The following is a 27,249-nucleotide window of genomic DNA, read 5'->3' as shown; positions in this document are numbered from 1 at the left end:
ATCTGTTTCTCTCCCACTCCTATTACAGGGCTCGACAATAAGGACTGCCCAATGGACTGGGGCCAGTGTGAGAGAGATTCGGTCCAGTTGCTAGAACTGCCACTTGCCCGATCGGGCCAGTGCTGCATTTATAACGTTAGCAGATAACAAGCGAGAGAGCACACAAAATGCACGGAGTGAAAGAGTGTGATTATATTTAGCTTGCAATGACGCGTGAGTGCATAATATACTGGAAGATGTGAGAAACAATCTCATGAGCGCACGAGCGTGCAGACTCCGAGCGCGCTCTCCTAGAACTGTCCTCACTTATTTCCAAGTGTCTTAGCAGCAGCCATCGGCATTATTAGTCCTTTTTTAGGAGGGCTTCAGCCCTGTTGTGTGAGCCAATAGTATTGGTGTGTGGGCTGTGAAAGACCATATCATTGGTTTGAGCCACTGAACTAATACGCCCCATTTCCTCATACAATTTATTAATGAACAAGGATCAGCGTCTTATGACCAATTGACAGAGGAGGCATGTTGCTCGTTTAGTTCGTTAATCCCGTTTAACAAGGAGAGAAAGGAGCTGGATTAATTAAAAGTAAAAGTGACTAATGACATCAGGACATAATTAAAACCTGTAATTACTTTCAGGCTATGTTGTCTTTTTTGTATATTGCTTGATGGTCATGCACAGCCATTCACAAAATGATATGCTTTGTTGTAATTTGCAGGGAAAACACTTATGACATTTAAACACTGATAAAGTCTCTTAGTAGACACGCTGGTTTGAATAAAGTATAATTAGATTTGTTTCGGCCTCTGTGCTTTATCAATGGTTTAATGACTCAAACACATGAAATATGTTGATTTGCTGCTACCTAATTGTGATTTACAGAAATTGTTATCTGAATGAATCGGTAAACAAATTTGAATGAATCATATATATATATATATATATTATTAAAAAATATATATATATTACAGACACTGGCGGACAAAAGTTTGTACAGATTTTGCTGTTTCGGAAGGAAATTGGAACTTCAAAGTGGCATTCAACTGATCACAAATTATAGGCGGGACATTACTGATCTAAAAAACAGCACCATTACTATTTGGGAAAAAAAGTCATTTTTGATCCAATCTAGACAGGCCCTATTTCCAGCAGCCATCACTTCCAACACTTTATCCTTGAGTACTCATGATAAATTGATCATTTGATACTAGAAAATAACTTGCCATTATATCAAACAATGTTGATTTGGTTCGTTAAATTAAGCTTAACTAAACCTAAGAGGATAAGTACATCAGAGTCTCTTGTTTGAAAAATAGATGCCTCACATGTCCTCAGCTGACAGCTTCATTGAATTCTACCCGCTAAACAGCAGTTTCATGTACAACAGTAAAGAGAAGACTCAGGGGTGCAGGCCTTATGGGAAGAATTGCAAAGAAAAAGACACTTTTGAAACAGAAAAAGAAAAGGTTAGAGTGGGCAAAGAAACATAGACATTGTACAAAAGATAACTGGAAAAGTATGTTATGGATCTTAACCTCATTGAGCTTTTGTGGGATCAGCTAGACTGTAAGATGCGAGAGAAGTGCCATACAAGACAACATCTATGGCAAGTGCTACAGAATGTGTGGGGGAAATGTCACCTGAGTATCTGGACAAACTGACAGCTGGAATGCCAAGGATCTTCAAAGCTGTCATTGCTGCATGTGGAGGATTTTTTTGATGAGTAGTTTAAGAAGTTCTGAACATTTGCTTCAAATTGTTTTAGTAATTTTTCACATTATTAATGTCCTGACTATACATTGTGATCAGTTGAATGCCATTTGATGAATAAAACCTTTCTATAAGGGTAAAATCTGTACATTATTCCAAGCTTTTGTGTGTGTGTATATATATATATATATATATATATATATATATATATATATAAAATATTTAGCTTTGGACAATATTTTTAAGCCATGCATATTTTTAATCAACTATTTTTCATTTTTGTTTTGGGGCCAGTGAATGACAGCAAATGTCTGAAGCACTGGCCAGTAGAAAAAAATCCTTAGCGTTGAGCCCTGTATTATGTAGTTTAAGAAGACACTGATTTAAACCACTGGAGACAAATGGCTTTCTTTTATGCTTCCTTGATTATTTGTTTGAACTTCCAAAGTTTTGGTCACCATTCATTTGCATTGATTTGACCAACAGACGTGAGAAATTCTTCTAGAAGTCTTTGTGTTCAGCACAAGAAAGAAAGTCATACATATCTAAGGATGGCCTGAGGGTGAGTAAATGATAAGAGAATTTTCTTTTTTTTTTTTGTTAACTCTTTTATTTCACTTTGACCTCAGATCAAGATCAGCTAGAGGAAGAGAGTGAGGAACCGTTTGTGGCGCCCCCTGGCCTCGTCATCCCTCCGGACGTTGAGCTGGTGAGCTGATTATAAAGTATACTCAAGCATGTGTAACTTAAGGGCTTTGCTAATACTGGGTTAGAATAATCATTCTTCATTTGAGCTAATAATTCATCTTTGTCAGGTTCTGAGATTTTTTTTTTAGTGTACATTTGTAAACCCTGGGATTACATTACTTTTTGCATGTTTACAAGCACTCGCCCCACATGCCAGTGGTGGAAAAAAAATTGATCGCAATGCCACTGGTTGAGCCAATGTTGCATTGGCTTGCTTATAATAACGTGCTTCTAATTGTCTGTACATTTTAAGATGGAATAGTACTTTTTTTTTTTAATCCCTTTTTCTCCCAATTTGGAATGCCTAATTTCCACTACTTAGTAGGTCCTCGGGTGGCGCAGTTACTCACCTCAATCCGGGTGGCGGAGGACAAGTCTCAGATGCCTCCGCTTCTGAGGCTGCCAATCCACACATCTTATCACGTGGCTCGTTGTGCATGACACTGTGAAGACTCCGCATGTGGAGACTCATGCTACTCTCTATATTCCACGCACAACTTGCCACATGCCACATTCAGGGCTAGAACCACTAATCGTGACCACGAGGACGTTACCCCATGTGACTCGGCCCTCCCTAGCAACCGGGCCAGTTTGGTTGCTTAGGAGACCTGGCTGGAGTCACTCATCACACCCTGGATTTTACCTCACGACTCCAGGAGTGGTAGTCAGCGTCAATACCAGCTGAGATACCCAGGCCTCCGAATAGTACATTTTAACAGAAAAATTGCGCTCTTCACCTTTTAAGTCTTCTGAAACCTACTACAAATATAATACAGTTTCATTATAACTCCAGTTAATGCGTTTGCTATAATTTTATGCTGACATTTTTAACCGTATCAGTCAGCTGTAACTAAACACTGTGTATGAAAGTGTTTGTGACATCATATAAAGTGCATGAATGTTTAATGAGATAAGCACTGAGGCACTTTATGATTTGGAAAAGTGTTAACCCAGGGTTAAGAATAGCCTGATTTTGTTGCCTGTCAAATCATCATTGTGTCTTATCACTATTACTTAATTACTTCAACTATGTATTTGATTTTAATAGATTTCCCGAGCTGGTGGATTTTGGAATTTCATCTGTAATAAAAAGTAGCGGTCGACTGATGTATTGCAGAGAGCGATAAATCAGTTGAGATTCGTAATTTTTTCATTATTGTATTGGCCCAAAGGTTTTCCAGTTTGTCTGATTGGTTTCTCAAGACATGAGGGTGCCGAGAATCATCTGCTATGCACATGAGTTATCTGAGACATGTAAATGACCAATCACAGTTTTATTTTTGCTGTTACGTGACATTGTGTTACCACAATAGTAGACTGCCATTCAACAAAGTCTCATTTAAACTGTCCACATTGTATCAGCCTGTCCCTCTGACTCGCAAATGTTGCAAGATGATCAGTCTATGACACTCCATGCAGGTGATCAAGGGCCATGTGTAAACTGAATGCTGTCAGTAGACTGCTGCTTGCTGCATTTGCACTTTGCATGTGCTGTGAGTAAATTTCATATTCACTGTGTACTGTACAGTATGTACAGTGTCTGTAATTAGTATGATTTGATCTTTTGTGGCAAAATGAGATTGCATCATCCTTTAAATAACCCATATCGGTCGACCACTCATTTAAAGGTTGCAGACCCCATTTAAACTACACTTTTGTGGTCCGTTTTAATTAATGCCAAAATAACTTCCAAAAAAGCTTTAGGGTGCTTTCACACTAGCATTTTTTCTGCACACAGGAGTTCGAATGACATCAAAGTTTCATTTTGTTTGGGTGGTGTGAACGCTGTTTTCCAAACTTGGGTGTGCACCCGCAAACTGCACCCGAGTTCGCTTGAAATGGTGGTTTGGGGTACGGTTCATGTGAACTCCGGTGCGGTTTGCTGCTAATATAAATGCAATCGTACCACATTGTGGAATTGAACCGCTATAGATGACGTATAAGTTGCATCTTTGCAGGCTCCTGATTGCAATTATTATGGTTTAATGTATTTCTCAAACCAGCTTGTGTCCAAATAAATCACCTTCAGACAGCAGCTCACATTCTTCACATCTCTTTCAACACATCTGCGGGTTCGTGGCAGACAAACGCTAATATTCCTCACATCATTGCACATTCAATGAATCCCTGGCAGACAAACATAATTGTTGTTTTGTGTATGTAAAGTGTTGGTGGTAAATCCAAAGAGATGAATGCTTTAATAACTCAGCGAAGCTGAAGTATTTTTGAGTTGTTGCCTAGTTACAGTGGTAAACAGCTGCCGCTTGTACTCACGTTGATGATGGTGTAGTGGTCTAAAGCACATAACTGGTAATCTGGTAATCAGAAGATTGCTGGTTCGATCCCCACAGCCACCACCATTGTGTCCTTGCGCTCTTAACTCCAGGTTGTTCCGGAGGGATTGTCCCTGTAATAAGTGCACTGTAAGTCGCTTTGGATAAAAGCGTCTGCCAAATGCATAAATGTAAATGTAAATAATCAGACCGTGGTTCGGATGCCAAAAAAAGAATGTGAACAGAGACCAGCAGGGGACAGGGTTTGTCCAAGCAGTCAAACCAAGTGTGAAAGCACCCTTAATGAACTTGGATGCATTTAGCAACACATTTGGATTGGTACTTTGGAGAAAGGAAGGAGGCGTCAGTGAGGCACAAAGAGGCGGACCATTTAGCAGATGCTGTTAGCAGTGCTGAATCAACAAAGAACTTCACAGTAGCAGCAGCAACACTTCTGCTGGGATTCCACTTTTATATACATAAGATGAATGTGATGCCTAAAGATGCGGCCACACTAGACTTTGAGAATATAAATTCAACCCACAATGAAAATGGGCAACAGGATACAATGTCAAACTCTAGGTCAACTGTTTTGATTAAATTAATTATAAAGTAATAAAAGTCAACATATTAATTAACCTCTACATAACCTTGACCATACTTTTTAAATACTTAATGTGCACAGATTTATTTTTGTCTCTGTATAATTTTTATTGAAATGCCATCATTTGCTCCGCCTCTGAAAAAACGTTGAACTCTGCAAAGGGCCATTTGTGACACAATCCCTCAGCTTTGGTTTTGTGGCATATAAAGAAACTATTGTGTTCTTATTAAGTTTCATAATTTGCTTATGACCTGCTCTGACTACCATTATTTATTGTAAGGCATTGTAAGAAATCTTGAGAAAGAACACTGGCTTGTTCATCTTCAAATTAGCTAGTCATTATTTGACTTTCAAAAGTTTTAGAATGAAAGATTCTGTGCATGAAGTAATTTATTATAGATGCATTTTGTATGCAATTTTTTTCCTATCCAAATTTTTCTAGTTAATCTGATAATTATTCCCTTTTCCCAAAAGTTGGCCTACTTTCTAAGGTATCTCAGATTCTTAGCCTTGATAGCTCTCTTTGTTGTCTCCTCTTAGCCTGCGACCACCAAGACTCATGCCATTATTGAGCGCACCGCCAGCTTTGTGTCCAAGCAAGGGGCCCAATTTGAAATTGTGCTGAAGGCGAAGCAATCTGGGAATTCCCAGTTTGATTTCCTGCGGTTCGACCATTACCTAAACCCTTACTACAAACACATTCTTCTAGCTATGAAGGAAGGGAGGTACACACCGGCTTCAGAAGGCAAGCAAGACCAGCAACAGGGTAAGATTTTCCAGTTTTTAAGCATTTGTTAAAGTCAGAATCATATTAAAATGGACCCTATTTACTTAAAGCTGAAGTGAAGTTTTGAACCACTAGCAACATCAAATGGAATTGCAAAGTTATTGTTTTCAAACAGGTTCCTGAACTCGAATAGTCTGCTATTATTTCAGGCTGGTTGACCATCAGCTGTATCAGGCTGGTCAGCCACATTGGTCAATTCTAGTATGGAACGCCCATTTTTCGCAATCCAAACAATTATTTTCTAGTTTAACATCCCATTTAATTATCAAATGCGTCAAATTACGGAAGTAAAATGGGTTGTGAATGCTGTTTCGTGCTGACTGTAATTGTTTAATTTAATTTCTCTGTGTGCTAAAATAATTTTTGCCATTATTGTGAAGGGCACATAATAATGTTTAACAAGAGTTACATTTGACCTTTCTATGATTAAAAAAAAGAAAATTGGATTGATTGTCTAAGGTTTATCAACAAATGTGACATTTTTTAAGGTGGTTTACAACCCAAACAAATGTCCCCTTTTGAAACAGAATCAAAGTCAAATGATTCTGATGACGACGATGATGACGGTGATGGAAACTACCTCCACCCGAGTCTGTTCGCATCCAAGAAGAGCTCTCGTCTGGAGGAAATAATGAAGGTATGGCTAAAACACTTCCCACTGTGCTTTGAATTATTAATACACTTGTTTGTCATTTTCAGACCATTATCTGTTCACCCTGGATATCAGTTCATACTATCATCTGTGTTTATGTCCAACAGAGCAATGAAATGTAATTTAGCCCCCTACTGTGCATCAAATCCCTAAATATACATCAACGTCCTCTCAGTTAGTCCAACAGTCCATGTGTTTCTCTATTTAGGCCATTTAATAATTTTTCTAATTCGATGTATGTTACTAAATGTTCAAAGCCGCACACTTCAAAATAATGTCATATTACTGTTAAGTTGTTATATTTCTTGGCAGAATTGGGCCTGATATCAAAGCATCTGACATCAAAGCATTCCTTTTTTATATATTTGTTCAAAATAAGGAGACATCAGATGCTTATAACTTTGATTTTCTTGATTTAATATTCTGTATGTTTAGACTGAGTTGTTTGTGTCATTTTGAAAAAGTGGCGTAAGGAGAGAGAAGGGAGATAAAAGCTTGTAAAATAAACTAATATGTTATCTGATTTGGTTTCCTAATAATAGACATCAGCTCTCTCGCCTTGATGGTATAAAGTTTGCTTTTCAATTATAAACTTAATTTTTCTTTTCTTATTTGCAAAGGAAGAGTGACTGTAGAACATTCATCATCACAATTCTAATGGTTGATATCTGAATTTCCTGATAGCCAGTTGCTTAGCCAGCCTGTGTTTTTTGGTTCTTCTGGTATAAGGGATTAATACCATCCACATGTTGTCCTGGATTGTTAATTTAACAGCAAGTCTCCAATCATGTATGCTTCATGACAAAAACAGCTTCATCGTGCTTGCCGAGCAAGTGAAAATTAAACTACATCTGAATCAATGTGAAAACACCTTGTTCTGATTCTGTCTGGTGAAAAATTTACTTTTTCTTTTTGCATACACGGTCTCAAGCTTTGTTCTAAAGACATTTTTTTTTTTATTCTATTCATTCGTTTTATTTTTCCAGTCTCATGCATACTTTTCTTCAGGCTCCATTAGGTAATTTAATTGAAAGGTAAAGAAAGGAGCTAATTTCATTCTTGCGGTGTAGATCATTTTAAGAGCCATTCAAGTGCATTTAAAAAATTAGCCCTTGAGCAATGTTTGCTGCAGATATGATGATTAACATTTAGCATACAGTAGTCAGAGACCTTACTTGTAACATACAGTAAAACCACAAACTGTATCTTTAAATATATGTGTTTTTATATACAGGACCTACTCATTACTTATTGTGACAATTTTTCAAAATTAGTCAAAAAAAAAAAGTAAGAAAGTCTTCAAAACAACACAAATGAAAATGGAAATTATGTTGTGACAAAAACAAAAAAGTAAAATAATTAAAAACCAAAATTTAGCTTTTCCAGAGTAGCAACCCTTGGCCTAGATTACAGTTCTGTGCACTCTGGGCATTCTTTCAGTCAAATGAATGAGATACCGTCTAGGATGCTTTTTAGTGAAATATCACTAAGTTGTGGTGGTCAAGCTGTGCTGTGGCAATTTGTGTAGACTGGACAGGTTGAAAACAGACAATGCACTGGAAGACACTCATATGCTGTCTTCTTCTGATGAACAGTAAGTACTATAAAGTCCACTTCCTTAAGGGACTGAGGGAAATCTAGTAAAGTACTTGCTCAGGATCCAGACCGAGGATCCAGATCTTCAAATTCAAGTAGTCTGAAAAGAAGTGATCTCACAGGGCTAGCAAAGAAACCATTCTTTCAGGAAGGCAACTTGCAAAAATGACTATAGAAGGGATCTACTCGTATGTTTGTATCAATTAGAATGCAACAATAATAGTCCTTCTACAGTATCTGAAGTATAGACTCAAGCCTGTGAATTTTGCATTAGGTATTAAAGTATAAATGCAGCTGAATAGACTTGCGGATGTCAGTTATGTCAATAACATTTTAGGAATGTTCCAGGTTCAATACAAGTAAGCTCCATCGACAGTATTTGTGACAATGCTGATTACCACAAAATAAATAAATAAAATAATAATCATTCTGTTTAAGCTTGTTGACTGGCCCCATTTTCTACCATTGTAAGTATCAACTACTGAAAAACCATAGATTTAAGAATGCAAACGCCCATAATGCATGGAGTGACATCCGCTGACAGAAAGTACTGTGGAGAGAAGAGTGTAAATTTAGAAATTTGTCTCATAGCAATGCCAGTATGTCAGAGAAAGACTTATTGGTACAATGTTTAACTGGCTACCACAGAGCCACCAAGCACAATTTAAGCTGTCTCTGATCCCATGCACAAGGTAAAGAACAAAGAGCAGCCTGAGTCAGAAGAGGGATTGGCAAATTGTGCAAGAAGCTTGGAAGGATCTGTCACAGTGGCCACCTGAACAAACTACAGAAAAGCATTTTAAAGTGAAGTGCTTCCAAGGGGCCACACAAAATACTGGCTGCGTTTAATACGTGATTTATTGACTTAACATAAGCATATGTTTTTTTTTACAAGCAAATAAATCCTTTTTGCCGTGTTTAAACAGCTGCAAACATATTTTCTGGGTTGGCCTAAGACTTTTGGAAAGTGCTTACACTGTATATACTGTAGAACATGTATACTGTGAAAAGTAGTACACAGCCCATTGACCTTGTGTGTTTTTGTCATAGCCTTTGCAGGTCATTGACCCGGATCACCCTTTGGCTGCACTGGTTCGGAAAGTCCAACAGGAGAATAATGGTGCTGCAGCAGTGGCAACCAGAGTCGAGGGAGATCAAACCTCAGTAGTAACCACACAGGCAGGATATACCACTGATAGTGAGTATGGCCTCAAATCAGCAGGCGATCTATATGGTTAAACAAAAATCAACAGACAAGCTTTTCAGCCTGTGATTAGGGACCTTAAAGCTAAAGTGTCATTTCTGCACCAATAGTATCACCAAACAGAATTGTAGAAATAACAGATTCTAACAGATTCCAAGAAACTCCCCATCTTCCATTGGTTGCACAAACAGATAGCTAGATATATAATTTTGTTTTAGGGGTTTTACCTTTATACAGTTGAAGACAAAATTGTTAGCCCCCTATGAAATATTTAGTTATTTTTCAAACCATTCCCAAGTCCTGTTAAATGGAGCAAAGATTTTTTTCAACATAGAATTTCTAAACATAATAGTTTATGTAGGCAACTTAGAGTTTATAATACAAATAGAAACAAAATTATAACCAAGAATAAAAAAAATAATTTTAGATTTTCTATTTTTGATTCAAGTCTGGGCTTTGTGCAGGCCAGTCAAAGACATTCACTCGTTTGGAGGTTGTTCACCAGAAGTGAGGTATGCTTTGGGTAGTTATCATGATGGAAGACGAAATGTCGACCCAAACCAAGTTTTGTTGCAGATTGCCTTTCAAAATCTTCTCATAGTCTTCCTTTTTCATGATTCCTTCAACCCCGATGAGATGCCCGTTCCAGACACACTGAAACATCCCCACAGCTTTATACTCCCACCGCCATGTTTCACTGTGAGAACGGTGTTCTTTGAGTTGAGTGCCTTTCCCTTCTTTCTCCAAACATAGGCAACAACAAGTGGTGAGCGCAATCGGAATGTAAACCAGGCCAGACTAAAACCTGTGAGCCAACAGCTCCTATATGTCCTGAGCTTGTGTGCAACTACTGTGCCACAGCTCTGACAAGTACTATTTTTGGATAATAGAAGTTGTTTTTTGGCAAAGTATATATGAGTATCTCCTTGAAATTAGCCTTTAATGGATTGGGATGACTACTGCAATGCCAATTCTTGATAGACTGTGGTAAAGCATTAGCATCTTGCATTATTTTAGGGTGATTGATTTTTAGGGTGTCCTTGAGTGAATGTGACAGTGCTGCTGACCCTGTTCAATATGAGCAAAGTTCATTAAATTAAGTACTAAAGCAGGCAGGGTGCCCATTGTGCCTGCTTATCTTCAGTCATTTATTATCTACTTGGCAACATAAGGTGAATTTTTTTTCTTTCTGTGTTAAAATACTTTCTCTTCTCTCTGCTTAATAAGCAGAGATAACCCCTAAAAAGTGTAAACTCCGTGGCTCTGTTGCACTATCAAAATATCGCTCCCTGACTAGTCTGACACTAGTTGTGCAAAAATAATACACTTTACCTTATAAAAGGCATTTTGTTTCCCATCACAAACCCTCAAGTTGAGCCCTGTTACATGCTGAGGTATTTGTCCTTTCACCTATTCTCATTGAAAAGCCAACACTTTGGAACGGCCCTTTTGCTAAATTGAGTTGGCAAGCACTGGCACATTTGTTATACCAAAGAGAATAAGAAGGTTTTTGACCTATACAGCCCCATGGGTCTAAAACTTCAGTTTACATTTAGTCTTTGCTCCTGCTTAAAATTGGAAGTATTTTTAAGGTACCGTGAGGAATGAAAAATTATTTTTTTATTGAAAATATAGAAATTAGTGCTCAGCTGTTGAGACTCAAGCTGGGAGCTCTGATTTGTCTTAATTAGCCTGACTAAAGGAGCTCTTCTGGTTTCTTGAGGACGGTATTGAAGGATTACTGTGCCCCAACGCAGTTCAGCGGCCAGTTTCTCTGTGTAAAGCTACTTTGATTGCAAATGTGTATTTTCTAGGATTAACAGCATGACAAAGAGACGTTCTGTGGGCTTAACCACAGTCATCCTATAATCTGAGTCCAAATTTGAGGGTTATTTTTTTATGGCTTTGGCCTGGATCTGAGGTTTTCTGTATATTTGTCTTTAAGGCACTCTTGGCACTGAACATTGAAGTTTGGTTAAACATTGTTCCCTCTCTGCCCCACTCGAGTTTGAATTAGTTTATTTTCTTGATATATTTAAACTGGTTACCATCAACCCAAGCCCAAGTTCCCACCATGTGGGATGTGGAAATAAAAAATGCTTTAAGAATACAGATTCCTCTGGTTAATGGGCGGCAGGAACTCATGGTGCTAGTGGAAGTGCACACTCAGCGAGCTCCAGGGACGTGCACGGCTGGCTGACCCCAAGCTTTCTTGTATTTCCTCTTTTAAGAAGGCCCTAGATTTATTACGTTAAGCACGCCATTCCACTCATTCATCCCAAAATGCTCTGCTCATCGCCCATGAGTCACCCTGGCGCCACACCACATGCCATGCCAACCTTTCCCTCCCGATGGGAAGGCATCACTCATCTACTGAAATGTTCAGTAAACTTCACTGATCCACATCCATTCAACCCACATGATGAATGTAATTTATTAAATATGTTGACAGTTGGGAGGTGTGAAATTTGAACTCTTCAATTACTGGACCAAGCGGCTGCCAAGACTGCAATCCCAGCAGAATAAGTTGTCTGTTGTTTTTATCGTCATGTGTTGTAAAATGGGCCATTTGTTTCAATGAGCAGGATTCCTTTCTAGGTGGGTTTACAAAAATTGTTTTGTCATAGTGGAACACACAACACTCCAGTTAGGATTCTGTTAGTTTCGGCACTGTCAGTTTATGGACCATCTGATGAAAATTGCACCCAAAATTGGCAAACACTACTTGAAATTGTCAGTTCTGTTGTGATTGTCTAGCTTCACACAACTTCTCGGAATCAGGGTGCACATGACAGGTTTCTACCTGTCTGCATGCTAGAAGAACCAATTACTTGATTTGCCAAAGTTTGATAGGTTTGTGGCATCAAATCTTTAAAAATAAACCTTGAACTTAGGAGCAAGTAAGATAAACAACACATAAAATATAGAAGTCCTTTTTATGTTGGTGAAATAATCAGGACTTAATACTTTTGGACAAAAACAATTCAGATCGTAATTTTAACACATTTTACCCACATTTTTTGTGGGCAGTTCTTAACCAGAAAAAAGCCATAAAGTCCTACTTAGCAAGTTTAGGGTTCTGTCAACGGCACCGCACTATTGGGTTTCAAATGCTGGTCTAGATGATGATCAGCTCCTCATCTACCATTATCAGTAGGACTTATCCATTGACCTTTATAAGACAATTCCTACTCCATTCAGGTCTTTCTTATCCAACCAAGATTGTTAGATTCAGCAAAATAAAACTTTAGAACTCACTCTGTCAACTTAACAAACGTATTTGCCTAAATATAAATTTGTTTGTTTTTGCGACGTGTTCCCCTACATCCCCAGGCATTCAGGATTGTCTGTTGATTCTTCAGGCTAATCTTGCCTAAATACCACTTGAGTTAAATCTAGCAGCACATGCTGAGAGCTCAGCTCCTCTCCATCTCCAGATCTTCCACAGCTCGCTGCCTCTTTAACTCCACAGGGAGATGTCATGAATAATTAGATCCTATCGATGAATATAAAGCCTGGTTAGTTGGAGCTGGAGTTAAAGCTCAGTTGTTATGAGAAACGTGAATTTTAGTGTGGTTATTATTGTTGCAATGGTAACACTTTACAATAAGCTTCCGTTTGTTAACGTTAGTTAACAACATTGAGCAATTGAACTCAATTTTAAACAAATATAGAAATGCATATTTAAGTCTGTATTATTTTGAAATATTTCTGTGGTCTTATATTAAATAATAATAATAGTAATTAAAAAAATAATATTTGGGCCCCCTAGCTAATGTGAACCAAAATATTATTTACAAACTGTTGAACTATTTAACTTATTTTAATATTATGTCATACTACCATGTGGAAGGAAATCCATCCATTTTTATTTGTTTAAAAAAAATAAGCAAATGCTATAGCCCTTGCTCTGCCACATCTCAAATAATATTTACACTCGCCAAACAAGTCTCATTGTGCTTTTCAATCACTTCTTACAAAATATCTTTGTTGCTTTCTCTCCCCATGCCTTATTTCTTTCATGGCTCTCGCTCTCTCTTGAGCTCAGTTTCTCTCTCTCTCACTGTCTCTCTCTCCATCTCCATCTTGCTGTCACCCCCACACTCATATGCATGCTCACACACCCCAACCAGTGGTGAAGTAAATGTATTTGTGTCCAGATCCCCAACGCCCCTTTCCTCCCCCTCCTCTTTCAGCTCCCTTTGATGTGTAGCTGCAGTCAAACAGAATGCTGAACTCACCTAAATAAGCAGACTGAGTCTATTGGTCTCTATCGGTCTGGCTTTCTTCCAGGGCTTGAACAGCCCTCGTTTCAAGTGTACCCAGGAGATGGCATCACTTTTAATTCAGCTGCCTTTCAATTTTTTCATTATTATCATTTCTTTTGTAGTTTTTTTTACCTTTTTGTTGCCTTTACCTTTTTGCAAACTCTTCAGTGCTCACTAGGGCTGCACAATTTCAAAATAGTCTTGCAATTAGGGACTGGTAACAATGCTCGATTGCTGTTGTCCAAATAACTAATTTGTCCTGTTGTAATTTTTTTGTTTTGTTTTTATAACAAGTCACTCTATAATGTTGTTCATACTTAAGTGCCCACTTTAATATCTTAAGAATGTGGATTTGCACCACACTTTTACTTTATTTGATTAACAGCACAGAGTTGCTTGTATTGATCTTAACAGAGCTTGAACTTGTGGCTCTGTTTGTGTTAGGTTTTTATTGAACTGCATTGTTTTTGTTCTTCTGAGATCTTTTCTGTCATCTTATAACATTTGACTGAAGGAAAAAGCATACCCTGACGTTAATAAAGCTAAATTAAGTGTGTTTTTCAAAATGTCTAAGTCTTGCTTGCCATCTCAATATGAGGGGAGAACAAAGGAATGTGATTTTTCTCTTCCACTCTCGTTTTATCTTCTGCTTTAAAAGGAAATGTAATTATGAGGAGAGATTTTGAATTTGCGTCAACAGCAGAGGTCCCTCATTGTGCTTCCTGCCATTCTAAGTGAAACAAAAATGCTATCAACAACCTGTTTTAATGTATATCTATTTTGCTCACCCACACATATATAAACAACTAAGTTGTCACTTTCAATACAAAGTTTTTCAGTAAAGGGGCAGGCGAGCATGAAACAGCAATTTCATATTGTAATTCATACAATTTAATTTGCCCTTGTTGGACTTATTTCTGATTTAGTCATCATATTCATATTTTTCCACAGCTAATGTGGCGGCAATGTACTATGGCTACTGTATGCTGCCTGACGGTACATACTGCCTGGCCCCACCGCCTCCTGGAATTGATGCCAATGCCTATTACACCTCACTGCCCACAGACATGATGCTGACTCATCCTTCGACTGGCCTACCACCTCCCCCTGGCACCACACCTACCTTGGAACCTGTGGTTGCAATCCCATCAGTCTCTGTTGCAGGTCCAGTCACAGTGTCAGCTCCTTCCTCTGCTCCTATCACCCACACTGCTGCTGCTGCCCCTCCAGCTTACAGGTCTGCATTTAACTCTCTGGTTTTGCTCTCTAGTACCACCCAAGTAGGCAGAACCTTAAGGGATAGTTTACCCTAAAATTACTATTCTGTCATTATTTAGTCACCATCGTGTTTCAAACCATGTATGCAGAATGACAGCCTCCATCACCATAATTTAATTGTATATATATATATATATATATATATATATATATATACACACACACACACACACACACAATGAAAGTGTATGGTGACTGAGGCTAACATTCTGCCTAACATCTCATCTTGTGTTCCACGGAGGAAAGAAAGTCATTCAGAACAACAAAGTTAATGCATTTACATTTATATTTACATTTATGCATTTGGCAGACGCTGTTATCCAAAGCGACTTACAGTTCAATCCCCCCCCCGGAACAACCTGGAGTTAAGTGCCTTGCTCAAGGGCACAATGGTGGTGGCAGTGGGGTTCGAACCAGGGACCCTCTGATTAACAGCCCTGTGCTTTAGCCACTACGCCACCACCACTCCGACAGAATCTTTTTTTTTTTTTCTCAGTGGAGTGTTTCTAAAAGCCTGTATGTGCTTCTTCATTAGGAGCCATTCACACAGAAACCATTTTTTCATTTGGAATTGTTTTTGTTTTGTTTATGTAAACATGACCTAGATGGACGTATTTACCAGCAACTGCAATTTGCACCGCATCTTGTTTTTCTTTAGCCTTTTGCACAGGAGTGCCGCATTTTTAAGATGCATGTTAAAAGAACTTAAACATTAACCGTATATTGAACCGCTACATGCGTTCGCCTTTTTAGCTTTTTATACGTGTGTTGTTGTTTTTAAGTCCCTTAAAGTGCAGCATCATGCAAAAACAAAAATGTTTGATTAACAGTGTCATTGCAGAAATGTGCTAATCACAGTCATGAAAGATTCAGTTTTTGTGTTAGTAAGTGTTTGACGATTGGGGCTTCGGCTGGTGATTCAAACCTAAACTTACCTAACACTTTAAAACTTTTGTTTTGCTAGTATAATAGTATTTCTTTCATCAAATGCTAATTGTTTTTCTTTAATCCTTTAGCTCTCAGCCTCCTCAAACCACTGTCGTGCCGGCAGCCGCCCCTGTCGCAGCCATCATCCCCCCACCCCCCGACATCCAGCCTGTCATTGATAAACTAGCTGAGTATGTGGCCAGAAATGGGGTGAAATTCGAGACCAGTGTACGTGCCAAGAATGACCCACGGTAAGCAATTACAATCCTCCTCGTTAAGCCATCCTTCAAATACGGCAGTCTCACTGCTCCTGTTAGATCACTATGACGTGTAATAACTATAAAATGTTGGTGTCTTTTACACCCTAAAGGTTTGACTTTCTGCAGTCCTGGCACCAGTACAACTCATATTATGAGTTCAAAAAGCACTACTTCATGCAAAAGGAAGGCCCGAGCGTGTCAGAGGTAGTTACAGCTATGCCTCTTTACCTTACTTCACCTTCTCCTTCCTTCCTTTTTCACCCCATCACTTGTTTCTTATAAATTCATTCATTATTGCAATTACTAGTGGTGGTCTGATTTATTGGCCAGGGTAATTGACCATTACCCAAGTCTGGTTGGGTGATAAATAGAACAGGTATGTCAATGGATAATAGATCATTTCATAATTTTGGCATACAGTAAATAAGTATTTAATTTAAAAAAATGTGAGTACTTCTAATTTTTCTTGTTTTTAAATTGTGTTAAATAAAGTGTTGTTTGCTATATATTGGCATTACATTTACCATCGTCTATTGCGCCTTTTGATAATGGTATCGGCAGTGGCCAATAATGTTGTCAAATAAATATACCAACACAAATTAAAGGGATAGTTCACACAAAAAGGAACATTTACTCTCCCTCATGCCATCCCAGATGTGTATAACTTTTTCTTCTTCTGAACACAAATTAAGATTTTTAGAAAAATATCTCTCATTCTGTTGGTCAATTTAATGCAAGTGCTAGATGATCAGACCTTTTTATAGCTCAAAAAATCACGTAAAGGCATCATAAAAATAATGCATACGACTTTAATCTATATCTTCAGAAGCGATGTGATGGTATGGATGAGAAACAGATCAATATTTAATTCCATTTTTACTACGAATTCACCACCATGCCCAGTAAGTAGCTATGTGCATGAAGAATGTGAATGCCAAAAACAAAAGAAGATGAATATGGACGTGAAAGTGGAGATTTAAAGTAAAAAAAGGATTGAAATATTGTTCTGTTTCTCACCCATACCTATCATATCTCTTCAGAAGACATGGATTAAACCACTGGAGTCTTATGGATTAATTTAATAATGCCTTTATGTCCTTTTTGGAGCAACAAAGTTCTGGTCACCAATCACTTGCATTGTATAGACCTGCAGAACTGAGATATTCTTCAAAGAATCTACATTTTTGTTCAGCAGAAGGAAAGTCATACACACATGGGATGGCATGAGGGTAAGTAAATGATGAGAGAAATACAATTTTGGGGTGAACTATCCTTTTAAGACTTTTTTTATTCAGCTCATATTGATGTTTCATTACCTCTCAAGGTTTTAAGAATCTGTGGCTCTTCTCCAAGGATAGTTTTCAGATTTTTGTATTACTGATTCACTCCTGTCTGTCTTTGTTCATTGAAATTGCACATTTTTACCAAGAGAGCCTTGAAACGAGATGTCCACATGACTTGCATCAGTGCATTTATTCAAAATACAGTAAATTAATTTAAAAAAATAAATGAATAAAGATTAGGTGTGTTATCTCTGTGACTAAAGGTTACTTTTGTAGCAAATTCGAGCATAGGTACACACAAGCAGAATTATAATACAAACAAAAAGCCTAAAAATAAGAGCTGCACAAATTTTGTATAATCCCCAAGGTTAATGTAGACAAATGACAAGTCATTGCAGTAAACTAATTAGCACCTTATGGTCCTCTAGCATTGTAGAAACAGCATGATACTATGCAATGCAATTCAGTGTAATGGCAATTCAATAAGGCAATTGAGGACACCATAAAAAGTGTAATATAAGGGCAATTAGTAAACAGTGAAGGTTTTGTGCAGTCGATACAGAAGCAGATTACTTTGATCCTCTCACAGATGTTTTGTAGAGGGACCGAGGGATATTTTGCAGTTTATCAGAGCAGAAATATTGCAGGATGCTAATCACTCTTTGAAGAAAATTATTTTACTTGGTTGCCTTGGCTATTTGCCAGACGTAAACAAACACTGAGAGAGAAAATTGCATCTTGATACATTTATCAGTCAAATGGTCATGGTGACGTGACAGAAATGAAATTGCTGCTTGTCCTTATTTTTCGTCACATTTGTTGTTGTTGTTGTTGTGGTGTTTTTTTTTTTTTGTTTTTTTTTTCATATTTTGTTTGCTTTCTGCCTCTAATGATTTGTGTGATGCTGTAAATCTATTACGCTAAGACGACTTGTCTTTTTCCCTGTCATTAGTGACTATTAACTCGCTGGACATTTTTAATGGACTGAGAGGCAAGATGGACTTAACTGTGCATCTGTGCATTATTAAATATCAAGAGTGAATTTAATTACAAAGAGGACGCTTTATGAATGCATCTTTCCATAAGTGCTCACACTGGCTTTTTGGTATCTTTCCCACGCATGGCACTGGCTAATACAAATTTCGTAAACAAATGCTAAACATTGATGGACTGACATAATGTTTAGTGTAGTTTGGAGGCGGAATTCCTTGCGTTAATCATATGCGAGTTCATTAAGAAGAATGCATGCTTTAAATTATTATTTGCCCATGAACTCTGTTATTGAATCTTATTCTAGTGGACACATTTTCAGCTTTAAATTGCTGCCGCGTTTGTGCTGTTTAATGTAAATGTGATCTTAACCTGCATTTTATTTCCTAAGAGGAAATTGTGTCAGTTGACATGATTAGGAGCACAGTAAGTGGTTTCAGAGTGAGCTGAGGACTGCGTTGAGAGTATGGAGATAGCTGCTGTCTGTCTGTGTGTGTGTGTGTGTGTGTGTGTGTGTGTGTGTGTGTGTGTGTGTGTGTGTGTGTGTGTGTGTGTGTGTGTGTGTTTATACAACACTTTGACTTAAGAGCCTCCTTCACCTGAAGAGACCACCTCAGTCCACATCAGGCACATTGACTTGGCTGTGTGCCTCCATTTGTCTTTGTTAAAGTTTGATGGGGCATTTACAGATAGCAGAGTTGTTGGTTTTTCCTATTACACAATGCACTGATGTTATTGGTAGACAGAATAACATGCCAAAGCTTTTTAAAATCTAATCTCGAATGTGATGTATTGCTGGTAAGAATAAGATGTCATTTTAATTTCACAAGGAATCAATTTCCTTGCCACTATCAACTAAATGGGATAGTTCATCCAAAACTGAAAATTCGGTCATAATTGACCCTCATGACGTTCCAAACCCATATGACTTTCTAACTTTTGCGGAACACAAAATGAAGACCAGTCACTAGTCGACTCCAAGGTTAGTCAGGATTATAGGGGAAGTTCCAAGGGCATGTTTCATTTGTGGTGTTGCACTGATGGATCTGGGGTATGCAGTTTCTCTCGAAAGATACCGCAAGCCCTGAGTCTGATAAGGATCTTACATTTGAAATCAAATCAAAGCAGCCAAGCTTAAAAAACAACCCAAAATTATCATAAAAGTAGTCCATGTGACTCATGCATAAGATTTTGTTGAAAATCAACTCCAGAAACAAACTGAAAGTAGTTTGTCTTGAGGTCTATTGAATGTTCATCATACTGTTTAGCTTCAGAATACTTAAAATAAGACACATGAGTCGCATGGATTATTTTATGACACTTTTGCCCTCTTTTTGAAACCTGGTGCTTGAAATCACTACCCACTGCTTTTGTAATAAAAAAGACAGACTGGGTTATTCAATAAAATTAGGTAGCATCTGTTACCTACAGCTCTCTAAATGGAAAGATAGAAAGTATTAAGGATTTAATGGAAATAAGAAATTATGAATGTGTAGAAAACATTATTATAGTGTATTAGTGCTGTTCCAGGAGGGCTTTTTTATTTGCTGCCATTCCAGAGACGGAGCTGGGCTGCTGTTTTGGGTAATTATGTCACTTGATCAGAACTTTTTGCACTCTAATCTTTGCAGTTTTATCATTTATTTTGAACGAATCTTAATTGTGCTTCCAGCTGGGTGGCAGTCGTTCCAGTTGTCAGATATTGCACACCCAGCCCAGCCCCTCAAAGTTTTGGCTTTGGTTTGGGTGCATAAACTTCACCACTGCTCTCATCAGATCAACTGGAGAGTTTTTAAGATGTCTTTGGATCACTGTTGGACTGCTACTAAATATTTTTAAATAGGTGTGGGAACCAGCAGGGGCCTGGCGATGTGATATTATGTTGTTATCTGGGACGCAGTACAACGGTTTTGTGCTTCTTTATGTTTAGTGCATTGCAAACAAAGTGTACTGCAATCAAACAAACAAATGTTTTTTAATAGTGCAATAGTGTATCTTGGTTCCAGTGTTTTATCAAGTTATGGACTTTTATGGAGAAATGGTGTTTGCATCTTGCTCGAATAGATATAATTGAGATATAAAATATAGATATATTGAGTGACCTAACTACATTTTGTCTTCTTACACACTTGTTCTTTAAAATATTAATGTGAAAATGTAAAAAAAAAATATATATATGGATTATTGTTGTTATATCAATATAGTATCTTAAAGAAGAAAGTCAAAATTATTCCCCCCGCCTCTAGTTTGACACCCTGTCTACACCGGATGCATTCGTTGATGTGAAGCGCCGCTCCACAACAGCTAAGAGATGTTCAGATTGCACGGACCAATCAGCTGTTAGCTCATATAGACTTCAGCAATGGATAAATGGTCAAATAACCAATATTCTACTTTTATGTTTTACTGAAATTCACGGTTATAAACATTTACTTATTATACAATTATTATTGTAGTGTTATTGTTGCTAAAACTGTTTATAAATATGGTTAGAAACAAAATATTTTTTTTCATATAGTAGACCAGAGACCAGAAGCCTCACAAGCTGGGTTTAATGTAGCAGTCAGAATGTATTTAAATTTGTAACAAAAAAGTTAAAATTGTGTCATCCATTTACTGTTGACACTACTGTTAGAAAAAAAGTGCAATTTTTTTTTTTGTACCTTTAGGGGTACAATGGCTTGTCACTGGGGCAGTAACTGTGAGGGTACAACACAGTTGTAAGCTGTACCCTATGTGATCACAAATGGACCCCGAACGTACCCTTTTCTCTGACAGTGTACGCAGGCCCTTCCAGTGTAGACAGCTGCTTTGATTAAAGTTTGTTTTTGCAGCAGATTTTTCTCTCCAATTTATAATTTATTGATTTTCTCTTTTGAATGTTTTGTTAAAGCAATGTTGCCTTAAACTACCTGTTTTATCACATCATTAGAGTGAAAAACTGAATGCTGTCTAAGTATTCATATTGTTTTGTCAGTTGCAGTGAGTTTGCAGTCAGCATTTGTGCACACTACACTGGTTTCAACTCTGAGTTTGTTTGGAAGACTTTTATTTCTGTGATTGGGACAGAAATCCTGCAGTTCAAAGGAAGGACAGAAGAAGCCCTAAGCCTGTTAGAATCAATTTGTTCTTGTAACTTGTGTACATGCCTCAAGGACACCATCCCAGAACAGTTGCTTTGAGCGCATTCCACGCAATTGGGGTTTATTTGGTCTGTCATATTTTACCAACACCCACAGCCTCATTGAAAATTCATGGTCTACCAAGTGCCTGAAAGCCAGATTTATTTATTTATTTATTTATTTATTTATTTTCACTTTTGGATGAATAAAAGCATAAAATGCAAGGTTTTATTTAAATTCAAATTCAGAAGAACCACAATCTGAAATTATTTTCTCTTTTAACACTGTTTGAAAGTGTGTGCGGATGTTTTAAAATTATTTTTGGGTTGAACAGATCACAACTAATACTTAATATTTTTCAGATATCTCAGTTTTCCCTTTCCACACAGCAATGGGAAGACGGTGTTTTCAAATGTATCCACTTGCAGAGTCTGAAATTCAGCGCGGTATTGCGCATAGTTTTAACCATTCCCGCAAGTTCCACATTCATAGCGTGGGAAATTCCCGCACACTTTTATTCACTTTACAGTGCAGAATTATTAAACCAGTAGATACAGATATAGTCCCCTCTGTCTGTTTGAAAAGCCTCCTCACCAGCTAGAAGCCAAAATTGTGTATAATTATTTAGTTAATCAAGTCTGAGAGAACACAAAGTCTAATATAACCAAATGCTACAAGGTAGTTAATAATAATAATATAAAATAATTATATCTGGATAAATAGCCTTGATGTTAAATAAAACATTATGATACAATAATAATTTTACATTAACCACTTTTAGTGCATGAATCATAAATCTTGACTAATTTACTAAAATCAATCAATTATTGACAAAAAAAAAATATTTTTCCATTATTTTATTCAATTGGCATGGAGTTACTAAGTTTTTATTTTATTATTATTTTTTATGATATTTGATACAAAAATAATAATTCTCCTATCATTTACTCTGATACCCTCATGTCATCCCACATGTGTATGACTTTCGTTCTTCAGCAGAACACAAAATACGATTTTTTGAAAAATATGTCCGCTCAGTAGGTCCAAACTATGCAAGTGAATGATGATCAGACATTTGTAGCTCCAAAAATCATATAAAGGAAACATTAAAGTAATCCATATGACTCCAGTGTTTTAATTTCTGTCTTCAGAAGCGATATAATAGGTGTGGGTGAGAAACGGAACAATATTGAATTAATTCTTTACTCTAAATCTCCACTTTCACTTTCACTTCCAGAGTGAAACTAAACAGGCACCACATGTGACTTTCAGATGTGGAAGTGGAGATTTGAGTTAAAAAAAAACTTTTGTCTGTTTCTCCCCCACACCTATTATATAACTTCTGAAGATGTAGATTTAACAACTAGAGTCATATGGATTACTTTTATGTTACCATTATTTTATTTTTGTAGCTAAAAAGTTCTGATCACTACAGAGCTGAAATATTCTTCTAAAAATCTTAATTTGTGTTCTGCAGAAAAAAGAAAGTCATACACATCTGGGATGGCATGAAGTTGAGTAAATGATGAGAGTATTTTCATTTTTGGGTGAACTATCCATTTAAGCTCCTCATTCCAAATCTGGAGAAATGCTGTCATCATCTCCTCCATGTCGATGCATTAGTTTTGTAGGCTTTTTTATGTTAATTTCATAGCCAAAATACGTGAATGAGAGTTTTTTTTTTCCAGTAACAAAGCACATGTGCAATGTACAGATCATGCAATTATGTAATTATTGAAACATGGCATTTTCAAATTTAATTAATTGCTTAAATTATAACATAAAATGAGGACATGGTCATTTTATAAGGATAGAATAGAAAAACAATTGCCCCTGTAAAAGTAAAAAATAGCCCTGGGAATAAAATGTTTCCTTAAATTTAAAAGTTTATTTATGACACAGGATCAATCTGACCTATACAGGAATTGAGAAAAGTCCAGTGTTATGAGTGTTAACTCATAAAGCCCCCCATCCCACCTTTTCAGAAATGAATTTCAGGCCCTGACTTGGGAGAGCGTTTTTGAAAAGCTCCCATTTTGCTGGACAAAAATGCCATCTCAGTGTGGACTGAACACTAAATAATAGTGATAGATGCGTTTTCAAACGAAAAATAATTAGTGTGGACGTGGCCTCAATCTCCAAAAACTTGACGGCCATCCTAAATGGCAAACCCAAAATTATTGGCCACAAAAAGCATAGGATTCTCCCCCTTTTTTTTTTTACTTTTTACTGAGTCTAGAGCTGTCACAGAGACAGGTGTTATTTACCTATTGCAGAGATTTCTGTCAGATAGAGATTTTTATGTGTGGTGTTGCTTACATAAACTGCCCAGACAAGATTCTTTCTTACATTCACTACATCCTTGCAGTCTATGGGGCTCTTTTGTTCTTTCTTACTAATTAGGAATCCACAAGGAACTTGAGAATTGATTTGCAAAGTTCAGCATTCCTGTGAACTCATCAACCACAGCCAGCATTTAAACAAAGTTCAGGGACTGTCTTCAAAGCGAGTGACATTTGGTTCAGATTTCTCTCATTCTCAGTCAGACTTATTTAAGCCTGCTATATTTAACCACATTTATTTAATAGTTTTTCCCCCCACCCATTCTGTGTTTTGGGGGTAATGCGCAAGGGAGCATGTTCTTTAAAACATTTTACAATGACGACATTTCCTGCATACTCTTAGAGTGTTATGATCTGACTTTGAAAGGTAAATGTTTTTAACCAAAATTAATTATGTTTAATTTCAAGTGATGAATTTGACCTTCAAGTTGGCAGATTTTGAAAATTCCTGTTGCTTGTAATTGTGGCCCATATCTGTTCAATCATCATCTCTGTTCATGCATTTTGTCACTGTTCTTGAAGTCTTCTCCTTGAAGAACATGTATTGGCCTTTAATGAGGCCATTTAATACATGGTAATTGGCGTTCTGTAACCCATTGCACTGGTGTATTCTCCTTTTTACATCTTTTTAGGCTAGTTTTCCTCATCAGTTCCACCAAAATCCCTCTGAGATTGTGGAGCACAGAATTTTAGGATGAAAGCAAAACTGTGTCTGCTGGAGCAATAGCAATATGAAGCTTCTTTAATGGATTTTATTTATGATTGTAATTTTAAAACATAACATTTTTGTCTTCTTTCTCCCTTTATACCGTGAACAGCCCAATATTCTCCTTTATTCATTTGAATAGATCTCTAATAGATCTTTTGTCCTTGTGTGGCATTCTAGAACCTCACATGGGGTGTTTTTGTGCTCCGTTTGTTGGAGTCCTCGTTAATATTTCCATGCATAATATAATCAAGGCGTTTGGCCGGTCCCTTGCCTTTCATAAATCATCTGTATTGTTTTTGCACCACAGCTTTTTGAATTTCATTGGTAAGGCATAAATGCTGCTGCACTTATGGTTCCAGCTCTGAGGTTTTGGCACGCTCTTATGTGTAAATGAAATGGTCGGCCTTTTTGCTGCTTTTAATGAAAAGTGGAAACATTTCTCTCCACTTCCAGACCTCTGTGTAACTGAGCTTTCATTTGATGATTATGTTTTCTTCTTTCTGTTTATTACGAGTAATGGAAAGAAATTGGTTGATATTTTATTTGTATAAAAGTGCACAACAGTTATACCACAAAAAGGTATCCATCTCTTTTTCCTAAACAGACACATTGCCATGTTATAAAAAGAAAAAAAAGTTGAACAAAGTGTTCTCATATCGCCTACATTTCCACCCTATGTGAAGATAACTATAGTGGGCTTTCTGCTATAATGCAGTAGAATCTCTTCTATCTTCTGCTTAGAATCGGTTGTTTTGTAAGTCTCTTAATTGAGTCTAGTTTTCCCTGCTTGCCTACTCCGGTGTTTGGCTCTGCCAATTTGTCCATGTCCTTCTTAAACTTAGTATATTAAAGCTAGAATTTTTAGAACTGTTTGTTTTTTACCCTCTGGCGTGGTTTCAATATTCCCTTTAAATTTCAGCAGACTGCCTTAAAAACATGAAAAGAAAGAAAGAGGCATTATCTTGGTTTTTGGGGTGGGAAGGGTAAGACATATTTGAATGTTTTTGTAAATACACTCACACACACATAGTTTAGTTAGAATGGTGCAAATTATGTTAAAATCACATTTTCCAAATTAGAGGTGTTTTGTGTAATCAAAGGAATACAAAGTGTTCACTTAGGCGGTGGATATGGAGCCGATTAAATGAAAGCTGTAATAATTTTCTCATTTTTTTTTTAATGTATTTTTTTTTGGCAGAATGAAGCATGGCGTTCATGTCAGTGACTCTGAGAATGAGTATCTCAGTTACGCCAGTGGCGCTTGGAGGCAATCTGCACAATTCTAGCAGCATGCTATTTTATAGCTCGCTTTAGGATACGTTCTCGCAGTTAATCATTTTTGTTCATGTGTCCCAGTTGTGTTTTATTTATTTATTTATTTATTTATTTATGTATGTATTTTCAATGCGACTCATGATAAAGTTACCGAGTTCCACATGGCTCCCAGAGAATGAATAAGGAGAAGACAGACCACTCATTGAAAAATCAATTGTTAGAAATAATAATGCTTTTTAATGGTGGCTGTTGCAAAGTCACGCCTTTTAAAAGAACTAATCACCTTTTCGGTAAACGCATTATTTCATCTTTTAGCTCTAGATTGCATTCGAAGGCAGCAGTGGAGCAAAGAGAGTAATCATATGCACTCACCTAAACCGCTCTCTCTCTATAAATGTGGTGGGTGATGGCGGTAGACGTGTTGGGTGGTTTGTCAGGCCCCACTCCAATACTCTCTAACTAATTTTTTCAAATAGTTACTGGTTTAAGAACAAAACAAAGAAACCAGTTAAATAATAATTATAGAGATGAAGGAAATGTTTGCGTATTTCTGCTTTGCTGTTGGCTTCTGTTGTTGCCACTTGGACAACACCTAAGCGCAAACAAACACATGTCTCAGGCTGACAACCATCAGTCAGTAAATATGAATGGATTACTGAGATTAAACTTCTTCGGACATGGATACCTTGTCATCTACTCGATCACTAAACAATCTGATCACCCCCGTCGCGGCACGCCAAGCAAACAAAACAACATTGTCATCTGTTCGAACACCAAACAAATTGAACTCACCCATCGCGGCACGCTGAGAAAGCGTGATTACCAGAGAGGCTGCAATTGGCGTGGTTTCGGTGTTCTCTTGACTTTGATTTTGCTGTCTGGTGACGTACAATTGAATCCAGGCCCATTTGTTGCTGGCCTTTCCCCGGAGGGTGCATCGGCGGGTGGATTGTGCGTGCAGCCGCTGAGCTCCGGAGAGACGGACGTCTTCCCCGAGGTAACAGGAATTCCAAACAGTGACGGTATCCAATCAGTAAGGAAGCAACGAGAATTCAGATTTTTTCAGACTGTAAACCACGCACGGGTAATATGGGAGCCTATGTCTAAACCTAAGGGTATTCTAGGTGGACATCTGAACATTCGGAGTATATTGCCTAAATGGGATCAGATCCAACATCTGTTAATTGACTCTAATTTAGATTTTTTAGCGTTGAGCGAAACTTGGCT

At 37.4% G+C, this 27,249-nt stretch overlaps 1 protein-coding gene across 1 annotated transcript in view; it reads left to right on the top strand.

Annotated features, from left to right (window-relative positions):
- LOC127624766 (splicing factor, suppressor of white-apricot homolog) overlaps window positions 1–27,249 on the top strand; it is a 97,428-nt gene that overhangs the window by 9,322 nt on the left and 60,857 nt on the right. Inside the window, exons 5-11 of the mRNA XM_052099634.1 lie at window positions 2,335–2,414; window positions 5,870–6,095; window positions 6,644–6,753; window positions 9,415–9,562; window positions 14,788–15,073; window positions 16,131–16,292; window positions 16,412–16,505. Coding sequence (XP_051955594.1) covers window positions 2,335–2,414; window positions 5,870–6,095; window positions 6,644–6,753; window positions 9,415–9,562; window positions 14,788–15,073; window positions 16,131–16,292; window positions 16,412–16,505 — 1,106 coding nt within the window. The remainder of the gene's footprint in view (window positions 1–2,334; window positions 2,415–5,869; window positions 6,096–6,643; window positions 6,754–9,414; window positions 9,563–14,787; window positions 15,074–16,130; window positions 16,293–16,411; window positions 16,506–27,249) is intronic.

Source organism: Xyrauchen texanus, chromosome 31 (genome assembly GCF_025860055.1).
Source record: "Xyrauchen texanus isolate HMW12.3.18 chromosome 31, RBS_HiC_50CHRs, whole genome shotgun sequence".
NCBI lineage: Eukaryota > Metazoa > Chordata > Actinopteri > Cypriniformes > Catostomidae > Xyrauchen > Xyrauchen texanus.
The sequence above is the reverse complement of the archived record's forward strand: the minus strand, read 5'-3'. Positions and strand labels throughout refer to the sequence as shown.